The sequence below is a fragment of the Procambarus clarkii genome, chromosome 35, assembly GCF_040958095.1.
Source record: "Procambarus clarkii isolate CNS0578487 chromosome 35, FALCON_Pclarkii_2.0, whole genome shotgun sequence".
In the NCBI taxonomy this organism is placed as follows: domain Eukaryota; kingdom Metazoa; phylum Arthropoda; class Malacostraca; order Decapoda; family Cambaridae; genus Procambarus; species Procambarus clarkii.
This window is the reverse complement of record NC_091184.1, coordinates 28710163-28724298: the sequence shown is the minus strand read 5'-3', so window position 1 is coordinate 28724298 and position 14136 is coordinate 28710163. Positions and strand designations below refer to the sequence as shown.

The 14136-nt window shown below is 37.0% G+C and overlaps 1 protein-coding gene across 3 annotated transcripts in view; it reads right to left on the bottom strand.

Moving 5' to 3' along the window:
- Positions 1-3611: 3611 nt before the first annotated feature.
- Positions 3612-14136, bottom strand: part of LOC123768462 (transient receptor potential channel pyrexia) — a 47246-nt gene continuing 36721 nt past the window's right edge. For all 3 annotated transcript variants that reach the window (XM_045759017.2, XM_045759020.2, XM_045759019.2), the window contains 2 exons: positions 10702-10868; positions 3612-9329 (listed from right to left, as the gene is read on the bottom strand). In XM_045759017.2, the coding sequence (XP_045614973.2) occupies positions 6846-9329; positions 10702-10868 (2651 nt within the window). In that variant the 3' untranslated portion in view covers positions 3612-6845. The remainder of the gene's footprint in view (positions 9330-10701; positions 10869-14136) is intronic.

The window sequence follows — 14136 nt, the reverse complement described above, 5'->3', positions numbered from 1 at the left end:
CCTAATTGTGTTCACAAATAAGTATCATGCAATTATTCTGGATTATTGAATAAAGAGCACAGATAATAATGACATGCTTTAAATGGAAATGATGCTAAAAGTCATTTTAGTTCAAGATAATTTTTCACCTTTATTTACATGCAGCCACTATGGGTAAGGAAACCTACTACTGTACTTACGAAGGGTCTCATTTTGTCTGAGTAGTACAGTATTTCCAGTTGCATTATAAAGCTGAGCAGTATTCTTCTTTCAATGAATTTGACACAGTTTTGTTTACAAGATTAGATAACATATACACAGGTTAAAGCTCTAGAGCTTGGCATAAATTTAATATTTTATTAATGCCTCCAAAAATTTGTGAATTAGCTATAATTATTTGTACCTCTATTTTTTTCTCCTCTTTAGAAGTTAGGCACATCAACACTTATTACTGTTCACTTATAAACAAGACTGATTCGGCCTTACATACTATCCCACAAAACAATTCCAATCACACTCGGGAAGAACAGTTCAACAGGAATACTTTACTTAACGACTGGAAAGAAGAATCGCTGCAACAACAGAAATTAAACTCAACCTCAATTTTCAAGCTGATCTCCATGTAGAGTTAGGAAGGAAAAAAAAACAAGAAAAAAGTTTGAGGAAAGCAAATGCTTTCAATACATCAATTAAGCAAGATGGTCCCTCAAAACTGCCACAATAATTTATAATACCTGTAATTCATTGTGTTGGGGGACAGGAAACTAGGGTGTATTCATACACGTTTTGGCTTCTATTGAGGTCGCCCCCCCTCCCCCTCCTCCCCCCCTCCCCCTCCTTCCCCCCTCTCCCTCCTCCACCCCCCCCCCCCCCCCAAGGTCGAATTTCTGACCCCTCCCAGGATGCAACCCCACAACAAGCTGACTAAGTCCTGAGTATCTACATACTGCTAGGTGAACAAAGGCATTAGGTAAAAGGAAATGTGCCCAACCATTTCTGTCCAGTCTGGAATTCTCAATTGTGCGTCGAGAATGAATCCAACTGAACTACCGGGACCCCAATGCAGTACTATTGCAATTTGGTACCTTGGATTTGGAGCTGGAAAGTCACAATATTTTGAGGAAGAACAGGCACAAGATGTGCTCTATTCAAGAAGTCCAACAGAGCCCATGAAAGTGTAACTTTAAACAGAAAATTCCCTTTCACTCAAATGCCTGTGAGCAACAACCGAACCAGCCAAGAGGAATCCAGGACCTGGTACTGGAGCCATGTAGCAGCAGGAAATCTGAACGCCAAACATGTTTAGTGTTAAAGTAAGGTCCGAGTTACATACAGTATTAAATAGCATTATATCCTGCAGAGTCCAAGCAGGCAGGCAGGACATAGGAAATTTTTATTTTATAAGTGGCTCGCCTGTCCCCACTCCCAAATGGTGTGGTGAATCAGACTTGAGGCAGAAATAAGGAATTATCTTCCTGAAACATGGATGGTATCCTATCCACCACTCCCCACTGAATAGGAAGGCGGTGTGCAGGATGAACATATTAATCGTGACACTAGCTCTCCACATGTCAGATGCTTAATTTAGAAACTACTTGTGATCAGTCATGAGCCCATTGTTGATGTGACAATGTGCATTGAATTTTGTAACTAGCTCATCAAGATTAATTTGCTTAGCTAAAGGAATTTTGGTGTTCAATCCCTGAGCCCAGTATTTGCCTCTTTAACACTTTCTACTACTGCCCACAGGATGAGTATGGGGTGCATAATAAATTAACTAAACTGAAACCGGAAAGGATATGATAAAACCTCCGCCTGTAGGTAGTCACACTCAGGTTAAGAAAACAAAATGACGAAGGGTGATATGGAAATCCATCCTGAATTCTTATATGATCACAAGGAAGAATGTTTACACAGTTTTGAGTTTTATGGAAAGCATCTGTGTAGGCCATTGAGCTTATCTCCAATGTCCTTACATCCTTATTGACCCTGCAGGGACCACTTCAAAATTTTCATGCACCGTCGCCGAGAATGTCATCATTCTCCTAAGAAAAGAGCAGATCTTACCTTAGTCATGGATCAAAGTGGGTTTTCATATTTACTAGAAGTCATAATTTTTAAGTTTGATGGAAACCCTTATAATATTGTCTAGATTAAAAAAAGTATTATAGTTCTTGCTTAAGGGCAGTACATAACTTTGGAACAGACTATTCCAACACAGTAGCTTCCCAGTGTCATATAAAACTCATGTCCAGCTGTGTTGTAGAAATTGGTTTACCACATCAGGTCATGTATTATTAATAACCTAAATTTAATGTAATTATTGGCAGTATACCAGTTTGTCTAAACCGAGGAAAGCATTATAGTATTGTGAAAGTAAAGAAATTCTCATTTCTGTGCTTACCTATCAGTTTGTGAGGGACAAGATCTCGCTCTAGGGTCCCGCCTCCTAACAGTTGGTATACGATGCATTAAAGTTCTGTTGTACTTCCTCTTAAACTGTGGATGGAAGCCATATACACAACTTTTTGTGTTGGAGAAGGTAAAGAGATTCTCATGACAGCGAGAGTAGTAATGGGAATTCTAATTGCTGTGGAGGTAAGATCATATTGCTGTAGATGGAAAAAAAAGTGTCCCATTGCTATTGATATAGTAAGTAATTATCAGAAGGTGCCAAGCCTGGATAACTATTTAACACTCTGTAGAACCAAACAATCTGAGACAGTAGTGCAGGAGGCTCCAATACTGAGAAAGCAGTAAAGAATCCTCCAAGACTTAGAAAGCAGTAAAGAAGGCTCCAATACTGAGAAAGCAGTAAAAAAAAAGTAAAGAAGGCTCCATTACTGAGAAAGCAGTAAAAAAAAAGTAAAGATGGCTCCATTACTGAGAAAGCAGTAAAGAAGACTCCATGATTGAAGTAACTTTGATAATTAATTACAATACTTACTAAAACATTTGTGTAACATAACCCTATCAATCAACAATGCCTTTACAATTCTTTGTGTGTTATCTGTCATCCTTAACACCACCTCATTTTGAATAAGAAAACTGCACTTGCCATGTCAATCTTCTTCCTTAAGATTCTTTGAGAGGACTTAACTCTTCCCGATGACTAGACAAGTGGAGATGCCAGTTGTGTCACAGCAGCACGTCACGTGTTGACAGCCAAGGCTTGACACATGCTTGTCAAGACCTCTGGCCTGGCTGGCACTGAGGGCTGGAGGGGTCATGTTGATAGTGTCAGCTGATCACAGTCAGTTGTTTCCCTTGCAAGAAGTTACGTTTTCTATGGTTGTCACCATGATTTGATTTGTAGGTCTTAGTCAGATGTGGCCTAAAAATTTTTTTATGCTCTAGAGATTAAATATTTAGCCAATGATTTGACCAGGTAGTTTTATGTATATAATGAGAAGCCTCATGGCCTTCTAGTGTGTGGTCTGGTCAACATGAGAGGCCTTCTCCCAATAATATGTTTGATAATGAATGCTACATTGAGGGGGATAAGTTTTTGTTTGAAGTTGATTGTGACTGATGTGATAATTTGTTGTCTCTGGAACTTGGCAATGCATATAATGTTATTGTAAAAAATTGAGCCCCAAATGTGTGTAGGCGCTGTATTAAGTTAAAGCACATCACAGTAATCCATTTTATTTGTAACAAAAAACAGCCACATTTCTGGAATTGTACAAAGAAATTCAGTATAAGGCAATACATCCTAGTATGTATACTTTGCCTACCATTTGATTAAAACAAAATTCTTAAATATTAAATTTTGTCAATATAGTATATTTTCTCTTCAGGATATTTATTACAAGCTGCACTGTTTTGTTACATCATTTAAAATCCACTATAACCCACACCAATTCACTGAACAGTCTGCCACATTTAAATATTTACATATACAAAGACACTGAAAATAAGTTCATTATGTTATGAATTTATTTGCACACATTAAATATAGTGAAAACAAATTTGATAGAAACAAAAGCATTTATATATGACAGTACTGTATAGATATTGTGCTTCAAAGCACACAGTTTACCGATTTACAGCAAACCAGTTTAATATTGTTTTTCCTGCTATTAAGAAAGACTGGCAGTTATACATGCCTAATTGCTGAATATACAGTCAAGTAAATGTCTTGATACAGTATAATCATAAATTTTTCAAAATGGTAATGTTAGTATTACAGTATGTATATGCACTTTATATAATAACATTAACAGTTTTGGTAATATTTAAGAAGTGATAAGCTTCTGGAATCTTAGGGACCAAGGCAATTGGAAAATGGGGGGGCCTACAACATGCCGCCAGCTTCCTGTCCTCATCGATGCCACTAGTGTTAGTGGCCCCCCTCAGGTAAATTCAGGTAAAAGTTTGTAGAATTAATTTGATCCAGCAAATTTCAATCATATATCTTGTACAAAATACTATCCACCAAGAGAACAATATCAGTCACTTCAATTTTCCACCATAATAGGAAAGAAAACAGTTCAATATAAAACATAATACATTAGATGCTGTGTTTAAAAATGCTCAACTGGTAAGGAATAATTGTAACATCTTAAATACATCAATTAACATGTAATATACTGCTAAGACATTTACAATTGTATTGGTTATTGTGGAACATTTCTTGATGTTCTTGAGATGCTCCTTGAATAAACTACAGGTTATTGCCATGATCAAGCAAGTAGTTCTGAAGTGCAAAATTGGGTTAAACTAAAGCTATGGAGACCAAATCAAATTACTGAAATATTATAAGCAACAATATCCATGCTTGCAGTTGTTTGATACAAATATGTTCAGCACTGTAGGATAACACAAAAATCAATCAAGAATTAATAGAAAAATAATATATGACATGATTGGTAGAGAAGGTTAAGGACCTTTGGGATGTACCGGTATGTATAAATGCAATGTTGTAAATCTCTATTGTACTGCAAAAAAATAATGTTTCCTAAATGAAATTGATCCATGTATTTACCATGGAATATTTAATTATGAGTTACCACTGAAAACTAGGCTTTGCAGCAACAGACCTCAACAAAATGTAACTTCTTAACACCAACAATCATATTTTGCCAGCTTTAAGTCCAACTCTATAACTGCCATACATGCCAAATATAATATCCTGCTGTCCTTCTAAGGAAACCAATGTCTCTACAAGAATGAATGAACTGATCCATTACATTTGTTATGGTCACTAACGTTCACCTCATGCCCTCATTTTAGTGGCTTTAATAAAAGCAGTAGAGATTTTTACACAGAGTACCTATGAAAATCATTATGAAACAACAGTCTTTCATACAACTTTAACTCCTACATATTGACATATATGCAAACTGACTCTAAGTTAGGTTAGTGGTATGAATTTAGAAACAAGTACAGGTATATAAATTTGGGAACTATGTACATAAATATACATAGTTCTACATACATTGTACATACATTGCTCCTATGTACATAGGAGCGGTCATGGAACAATTTTTGAAAGTCAAATAATGAATTCCAAGTAAATGAGAGAATAATGAGATGGCAACTGACAATGTACAGTCACTTGGTATAAGCTTCCTCTTCTCCAGTCAGGGAAGCTGTGAAAGTGGACGTGTACACAACCTGCCATACTTGTGACTTGACAGTATTTTAAAGTTTGCTGTTTATCTTTTATATAATCATCTCAAAAGTCTTAATTGCAAATTCATTAAAAGTATGGGTCTTTACCATCATATAAACTTACCTGTTTAAAAGAAAATCCTCTACAATATAATAGTTAAAATTAGTTTTACACCATATAGGATTTTACCAATGAAGATTTTCTAGCATCAGCACTAACAAATATTATGGGAACTAAAACCTCATACATTGCATCTACTGTATATACAAATACTTCTAATAGGAAATTTGTATAAAAACATTCTACATTCTTTACGCTTTTTAATAATATTGTACATTATTATCACACTAAATTAAGTTTTGCATTTTGTATTAACCATTTTATTTCTAAGTACAGTAATTATATCAGAATACAATTAAGTACACAATTATGGTCTTCAGTCAGGAAAGAAAGGAAACGTAAGATAGAGCACCAGTCAAGTCAAACCAAGATCATGACTGTAGACAAATTTGACTACAATACCATGAATTTAATGCATTAACATTACTACACATTACACTACATATATCCACAACTTACTTAAAGCTTCTGTCCTTTAAATATCAGCACTTAAGTATGCTTCTCTGGAGGGAGTTTCACCACTGAATAATTTCTGTTATAAGGCTGTAGCAATAACTTATCTTAAAATCACTTATATACTATCACAAATATATTTTCCTTAACCTATGCTTTATCACAAGATAAAATAAAATTATTAAAACAAATGCATTAATCAATTAAATCATTCTTATTTTGAATGGAATTATTGTAACTGGTATTAAATTTCACTCATAATTCAAAAATACAGTATAATATGTCCCAATGACATATCAGTAACTAATAATCACTAGATAGTTCTTTATTATATACATTTATTTTACTCTGTATTGTATTTAAACAATGTAATATCAATAATAAATGCCAACTACAATATGAACCCATTATATTTGGTCAACATGGTCTATAAGATGGCATTGCACAAAGAATTTATCTTGAAAATAATTTAAATACCAGAAAATACCAAAACTGCAGGTAATTTCCATAGAAATATTTTACATAAGGTTTCTGCATATTTTCTCACCTTTAACCTATGTAATATATTAATGCATTACAAATAACATTTTAATACAGTACAGTATTATTAAGCACACAATGAGATCCAAGTACATTAAGTGTTAATTTCTGGAAGAGTTTCCGAGGATTTTGTAAGTCACTGAGGAGAAGGACAGAGTACATGTTTGTTTACTTTTTCTGTAAGAGAGGAAATGGCAGCCATTACTTCATCTAGGCGATTCTCTAGGCCAGAGAGACGATGATCAGAAACTGCATGTTCTTTCTCAAGAACAACATCCTTTGCTGCTTCAATCTGAGTTTCCTTGAGATGGAAAGAGTGACAGTCACAGACATGCCAACGGTCAACACCACGGTTGGGATAGACAATTATATAAGGGTCACGCAGGCAGGAGTGAAACATGAGTGTCCGTCGACCCATCCAGTTGAGGAGCTTCATTACTGGGTTGGGGGAGTTCAAACAGGATGTAAGGTAGCAGTCGTCAGTTCCAGTTTCACAGCATGTGATGGGTCCTGGAACAATTCGCCTGAATGGACTTGCCAAAAACACAGACTCAATATAGGAAATAAGCTCAACACGACTACTGTAACTGACAATTTCAGCTTCTTGCTGGATCTGTTGGATATCACTAACAGCTAGACCATTTAGAAGGTTCATTAACACCAGAACAATTAGGAATACAAACAATACAAATAAAAGATGTGATGAAACAGGGAAAGATGAGAGAGGGAGTTCTGTGTACTCAATTTCACCTGTTGTCATTGCAATAGTCTTTAACAATGACTGGTGATACGTCATGAAGTTGTCATCAACCTGGAACACCAAATAAAAGCTAATGCTGAATGCAATTACCATGAAGGAAAACATCATGATAAATTTAAGGAAATTATAAGTGACTGTTGTAAACATTGTGATATACACAGCAAAATATGGATGACGGCCAAGTAAGAGAATGAATTCGATCCATGAGAAGAGTACAAGCCAAGCAGAGAGACTTTGTAGTGACTTTTCACCCAGTGGAATAAATAAAAGAGCAGCAGTTAGCAAAACAATAGAGATTTCAAGCCAATTTTCTAAACGAGAAACGTAGAGCTTCCATGAAACAAAAAACTGAATACCTTCTCGCACTGCTATGTAGAGTGCAAAAAGTGAAATTATGCCTTTGAAGATAAATTTGATAACCAAGTTCTCCATAATCATTTCACTGACTGTTTCTACATTTGATGTTGTATCATTTAAATCAGGCACCTCAGTATTATTCTGTGAAACATCCTCTGATAAAGGGATAAATGTTCCATGATAGATCAGAACATAAGCTGTCAGCAAGATTAGGAAAGCTGTGTAGGCAGCAATATTGAAAAAGTAGTACTGTCTAATTCTCTGCCATTTAAGGAACAGGAAGGTATCAATAACTGGATGCCGCAGCAATCGCCTATGATTTCTTGATCCACTCAGGAACCGCAAGCATTCAGTTTCTGGCTGTTGAGATGCCTGTGCTGGAGCCAGCATACTGTAGTGAACAATGATTTCGAAGTCACGATCTGCCACATTATTCTTATGTTTAATGCAGTCATTAAGAACTTCCTCAAGCACAGATGCCTGGATTCGGGTAATTGCAAGAGTTCCAAATTTGTTGCGTATACCCAAGTGGGCTCCATTTAATAACAGAGTACGAACAAAGCTCTGGTCATCACAAAGAACAGCATAGTGTAGTGGTGTGTTGTCAAATTCATCTTGGTAATCTATGTCTAGGTAATGCTTCTTATCCAAGAGAATTTGCAGGCATCGATAATAATTCACTCCTTCATTCTTCGATGGATATTCTCTTTTTACCACTTTATGCAAAGGAGTTTCTTTCCGTAAGTCTGTTTCTTTCAGAGCTCCTTTCTGTAAGTAACCTCGTTCTTTCATGGTTTTAATAAGCATTTCCACAATCTTGTGAAATCCATTTCTTGTAGCATACAGGATTGGAGACATTTTGCTTGTATTATCTTTCTTTGTTGGATCAGCTCCATTCTTTAACAGCTCTTCTACAAAGTCAGACAATCCATCATCACATGCACGCTGTAAAAGTGTATAATCTCCATGGTCCTCTTCAAGTATATCGGTACTTGACTTTCCAGAATTTTTAATCTCATAAAGGATTTCCCTAAATACCTCCAAATCACCATCCTTGAGAGCTTTATATAACTCATCACCAAAATATCGTTGCGGCTTTTCAATTAAAGAAAAGTCAATTGTTTCAAGAAGACCAGGTAACTTCTTGCGGATAACATCAGCAACTGTCTTATTTCCCACAGCAAGGTCAATACTGGCTCCTTTAAGAATCAATTGGCGTGTCATGTACTCCCAACTCTTTGTAGCAGCCATAAAAAGAGGGGAAGACTGGCTGCTGTCTACAGTATCTACTTTAATTTTGCATGACAGAAGAGCATCAAGACAAGCTTTAAAATTATCTTCGTTAGTCTTCCATCGAGTAGCAAGGATGTGGAGCGCTGTGCGACCAAACTCGCCTTCTTTTGCATCAGGATCTGCATCTGCTCGAAGAAGTGCCTGTATGATTTCTAAGTTTCCATTATGTGCAGCATAATGTATGGGGCAGTACTTCTTCCCACGTAGGTCCTGTGGAAATACAACTTGTTAAATACACAAAATATGAGAAAATTAATGAAAATGCTGTACTATTAAATTCAAATTCAAATTTTCATTCAAAAGAATGTGTATACAAGACGATAAGAGTAATGTACAATTGTGGGGACAAGAGCAAACAAACTAATGAAGCCAATATTACGCAAAGCGGTTCAGGCAAAACTGAAACTAATTTTAATACAATTTATTTAAACTGTAATTGAAATTATTATATGTGTGTGCTTGGGGAAAGGCTTATACTCGAGTTCAGTACTGTATCAAGAAATATACTGTACTATCCTTATGAATTTTGGGGTTCGTTATTTACAAGGCATGTTTTCATATAATATACTGTATTTAGCATGAGACTGAATATAATATAGAGAATCAACTTAAAAATAAGCGATAACACTGTTTTTACAGAGGAATGCGGAAAACTGCAAGAAGACTTTGGCAATCTGCAGGAGTGGATAAATATATGGAAGCTAGAATTCAATCGCAACACGCAGGCACTAAAAATTGCTAACACTCCTTCACTTCACAAAGGTGGAAGTAAAGAAATGGAGAAAATGGCAGAGTAGTAATATTGTCAAACATTAAATTTTTGAGAGGGGTGCTATGAAGCCAAATTTCCAGTTTTATGGAAAAGAATGAGCTGTACCTGAATTTACTCGAGGGCCACACTCTCCCAAGTGGCCTTGATAGGGACACGAAACCTGTAGTACAGTCGGGTTCATTCTCAACCCACAATCAGGAATTCTGGGTTTGAATCCCAGGCATGACAGAACTGTTCGGGCACATTTTGAATTACCTAGTGCACCTGTTCACCTAACAGTAAATATGTACCCAGGAGATAGTAAATTTGTTGGGTTGCATCCTGGAAAAGGTCAGTAATATGACCTTGGTGGGGACCTCAAAATATGAGCCTAATATGTATACTGCATATCCAAACCATATACAGAATATATAGAACTTGACAACCAACCAACCAACAGAGAGCGTGTCCCTCGGAGAAAGCCAGCAAGGAGACCGCACACTGGAAACGCAACAAGCACAAGGAGAATATGCAGTATCGTACAGCTAAGTGAACTAGTGTACAGTATTGTATAATTAGAATTTTACAATGCAATAAATATACTACAAATGCAACAGTATAAAAAAAAAATAAATAAGAAAAATATTTTGATCGAGTACGTTATATGACAAAGAGTGCTGGGAAGACGGAACACCACGAGCGTAGCTCTCATCCTATAATTACACTTAGGTAATTACTCACAGACAAACACACACATATACATAAGGGCTGCCAGTACCCGGCAAAATGAAAATAGTAATCAACATACATGTTTTAACTATTGTTACATACCCTAACATTTGGGTCAGCTGCTTCCTTAAGGAGACAATCTACTAGCTCTGTGGAATTGTTCTGTGCGGCAATGTGAAGAGCTGTGGCATAAACAGGGTGTGGAAACACATGATTGATGCACTTTGGTGACAGCTGTTTCAGTGCATATTGAAGCTTTTCCTTATCACCTGAAAATTAAAGAAACTTGGTGTAAATGAGCTAAATAAGAGTATGTAAATATGATTTACATACATAATATCTGTTAAATATTTATTTATTTATTAATTTATTTATATATACAAGAGTTCTTATATTCTTGTAAAGCATTTTAACAACAGCATTTCGGGCAAGTCCTTAATCCTAATTTTCCCCGGAATACGACCCGCTAAATCCGGGGTACCCATTCACTGCTGGTTGAACAGAGGCTACAGTTTAGGATTGGCACCTGGTCAAGCCTCCCCAGCCAGGATACGAATCCAGGCCAAAGCACTCGCAAAGCGTCAGGTGAGTGTCTTACCACTGCACCAAGAGGACTGCAACTTTGTTAATTATTACTGTGATAATACAGGACTTCAGCTCCTTCTCTTATTAATGTTAAAGGTGAGATCTTGTCTGTTTTCACAGCCTAGTTTTAGCTGTGTCCACCGCCTCCTTATTTCACCTTAAAGTCCTCCAGTGCTGTTTGGTTTGACAGTATTCTTCTTAGTTCAGACAATGTCCTGCAGGATTCCTCTCAAGAGATTCTCTGGTTTGGCTTCAGTAGAAGCCTCAGGAATCCTAGAGGGTGCAGTAGTACCCCAGGTTGTACCCCTTTTGACCATGTCATGGCCTAGTTGTCTAGGGCATGTGCCTAGGAACACCCAACGCATAGGTTCAAACCCTCATCACAACTCCTACGGATTTTCTCAATAATAATAATAATAATGTTTATTCAAAAGAATGTGTGTACAAAGAACATAAGAGTAATGTTCAATTGCAGGGACAAGTGTTACACATACTAATGAAGCCACTATTACTCAAAGCATTTTGAGCAAAACTTAAAATAATATTGAAAAAAATTAACTAAAGGTGTGAGGGGTTAAAACACTTAATACTAAAGATGCTAACAACATGAGAATGTTCAAGGAAAATAACAAATGAAAGCAAAAAAAATGGAATAATTTAGGCTAACAGGCATAGACTATTACATTATGGAGTTAGTAGTTCTAACAACGTTACAGTACTGTAGTATATTTACATTAATAACATAATGAAAATACAAGGTGTAAGTAAGAAAAGCAATTGGATTCTTTCTGATAACATTTCCTTTAAACATAAGAGAACATAAGAACATAAGAACATAGTATTAAGTTTTAGTCTTTAATGTTTTTCATGCCTGAAATGCTTTGCGTAATAGTGGCTTTAGGCATTGTATGTACTAGCTCTATCTATAAATCTACCAATTTTTGAAAAACCTCTTGTATGTATGTACTTTACCTGAATAAACATTTATTTATTTAATATTTATAAGAGTAATATAGTATAACTGAGGTTTAACAGGGCCAACACAAACAATAAAAACTCTCTGCACTTCTTCCCTGCCTTTGCTGCTGAAACTCTCTTCCCTTGTCATAGTCCTCGAAGACAATACTGCTCTGTAACTTTGTGTATTTTGAATGTTGTAGTCTCCTTCGTAAGCTCTACCTTTATAACCTTATATCTTTCCTGTGCCACCCTAGTCTGAAAAAGCTTCTTTATATTGTGAGACAGAAACAGAAACAAAGAGACAGGCAATAGACAGATGGATGGATGGCTGGATGGATGGATGGATGGATGGATGGATGGATGGATGGATGGATGGATGGATGGATGGCTGGATGGATGGATGGATGGATGGATGGATGGTTGGATGGGTAGATGGATGAATAGATGGATAAATAAATGGGTAGATGGATGGATATAGTTGGATACATTTATAGACAGATGGATAGATAAATATATGGATGGGTAGATAGATGAATAGATGGTTAAATAAATGGGTAGATGGATGGATATAGTTGGATACATGGATGGACAGACAGACGAACAGATATATGGACATACAGATGGATAGACTGGTTTATAGATAAATGGATGAACAGATGGAGAAATAGATAAGTAGGTAGATGGATAGACAGATACATTGACAGATAGATGGATGGATAGACAGATACATTGACAGATAGATGGATGGATAGACAGATACATTGACAGATAGATGGATGGATAGACAGATACATTGACAGATAGATGGATGGATAGATAACTAGACAGATGGGAAAGTGATCTGGGCAATGACAGGTAACTCCCCTCTTCCCCCCTAACAATAATCTATATAAAAGAGAATACAAGAGATTGTCTATTTGTTTTACATTCTTGTAAAGCCACTATTACGCGTAGCGTTTCGGGCAAGGTCCTTAACCCTAATTTCCCCGGAATACGACCCCGCCGAATCGTTTAACAACCAGGTACCCATTCACTGCTGGGTGAACAGAGGCTACAGTTAAGGATTGGCGCCCGGTCAATCCTCCCCGGCCAGGATTCGAACCCAAGGCAAGGCGCTTGCGAAACGCCAGGCGAGTGTCTTACCACTGCGCCACGGAGACTGCTGAATTGTATGTTTATCTGTCTGTTGGAGGTTGGAAGCCAGATGTTTGGGGCTAGCCTCATTCAACTTTCCATGACGAAACATGGAGGGGAGGTATGAGAGTGTCATAGGCCAGTCGGGGTCGGCCTCAGTGCCACACTTTATGACATATTGTCATCTATTGCAACCACGGCAATTTTCATAAACACAACTAAAATCGGGGTTGTGTTTTCCATAGAGTTTTTATGCTCACCACATTAATTTGGGTTAAAATAATAGTTGAGAGAGAGAGAGAGAGAGAGAGAGAGAGAGAGAGAGAGAGAGAGAGAGAGAAGAGAGAAGAGAGAAGAGAGAAGAGAGAAGAGAGAAGAGAGAGAGAGAGAGAGAGAGAGAGAGAGAGAGAGAGAGAGAGAGAGAGAGAGAGGGGGGGGGGGGAATAAAGGAAGGAGAGAGGGGAGGAGAGGAGGGAGGGTGAGAATGGTGGAGATGGGGGAGAGGTAGAGGAGGGAGAATTGGGAGAGTGGGGAGAGGAGATGTTGGTGGAGAAAGGGGAAGAGGGTAAGATGAGAGAAAGGGTAGAGAGGTAATGAGAGAAAGGGGAGAGAGGGAAGGAGAGTAGGGAAGAGAAGGGATGTTGGGGGGTGAAGAGAGAAGGAGATGCAAGGAGAGAGATACATTGGAGAGGAGGAAGAGAGAGAGTGAGTTTATAAATAAAATACAGTATAATAATTCCTGAACATTCACATTTATTTTATATTAAAAATAACTGCAAACAAGACTAAAATACTGTAGTGTATATTCCATGCTCTCATATACCATGTAGGAGTGTGTACATTCTATATGTAGTGAGT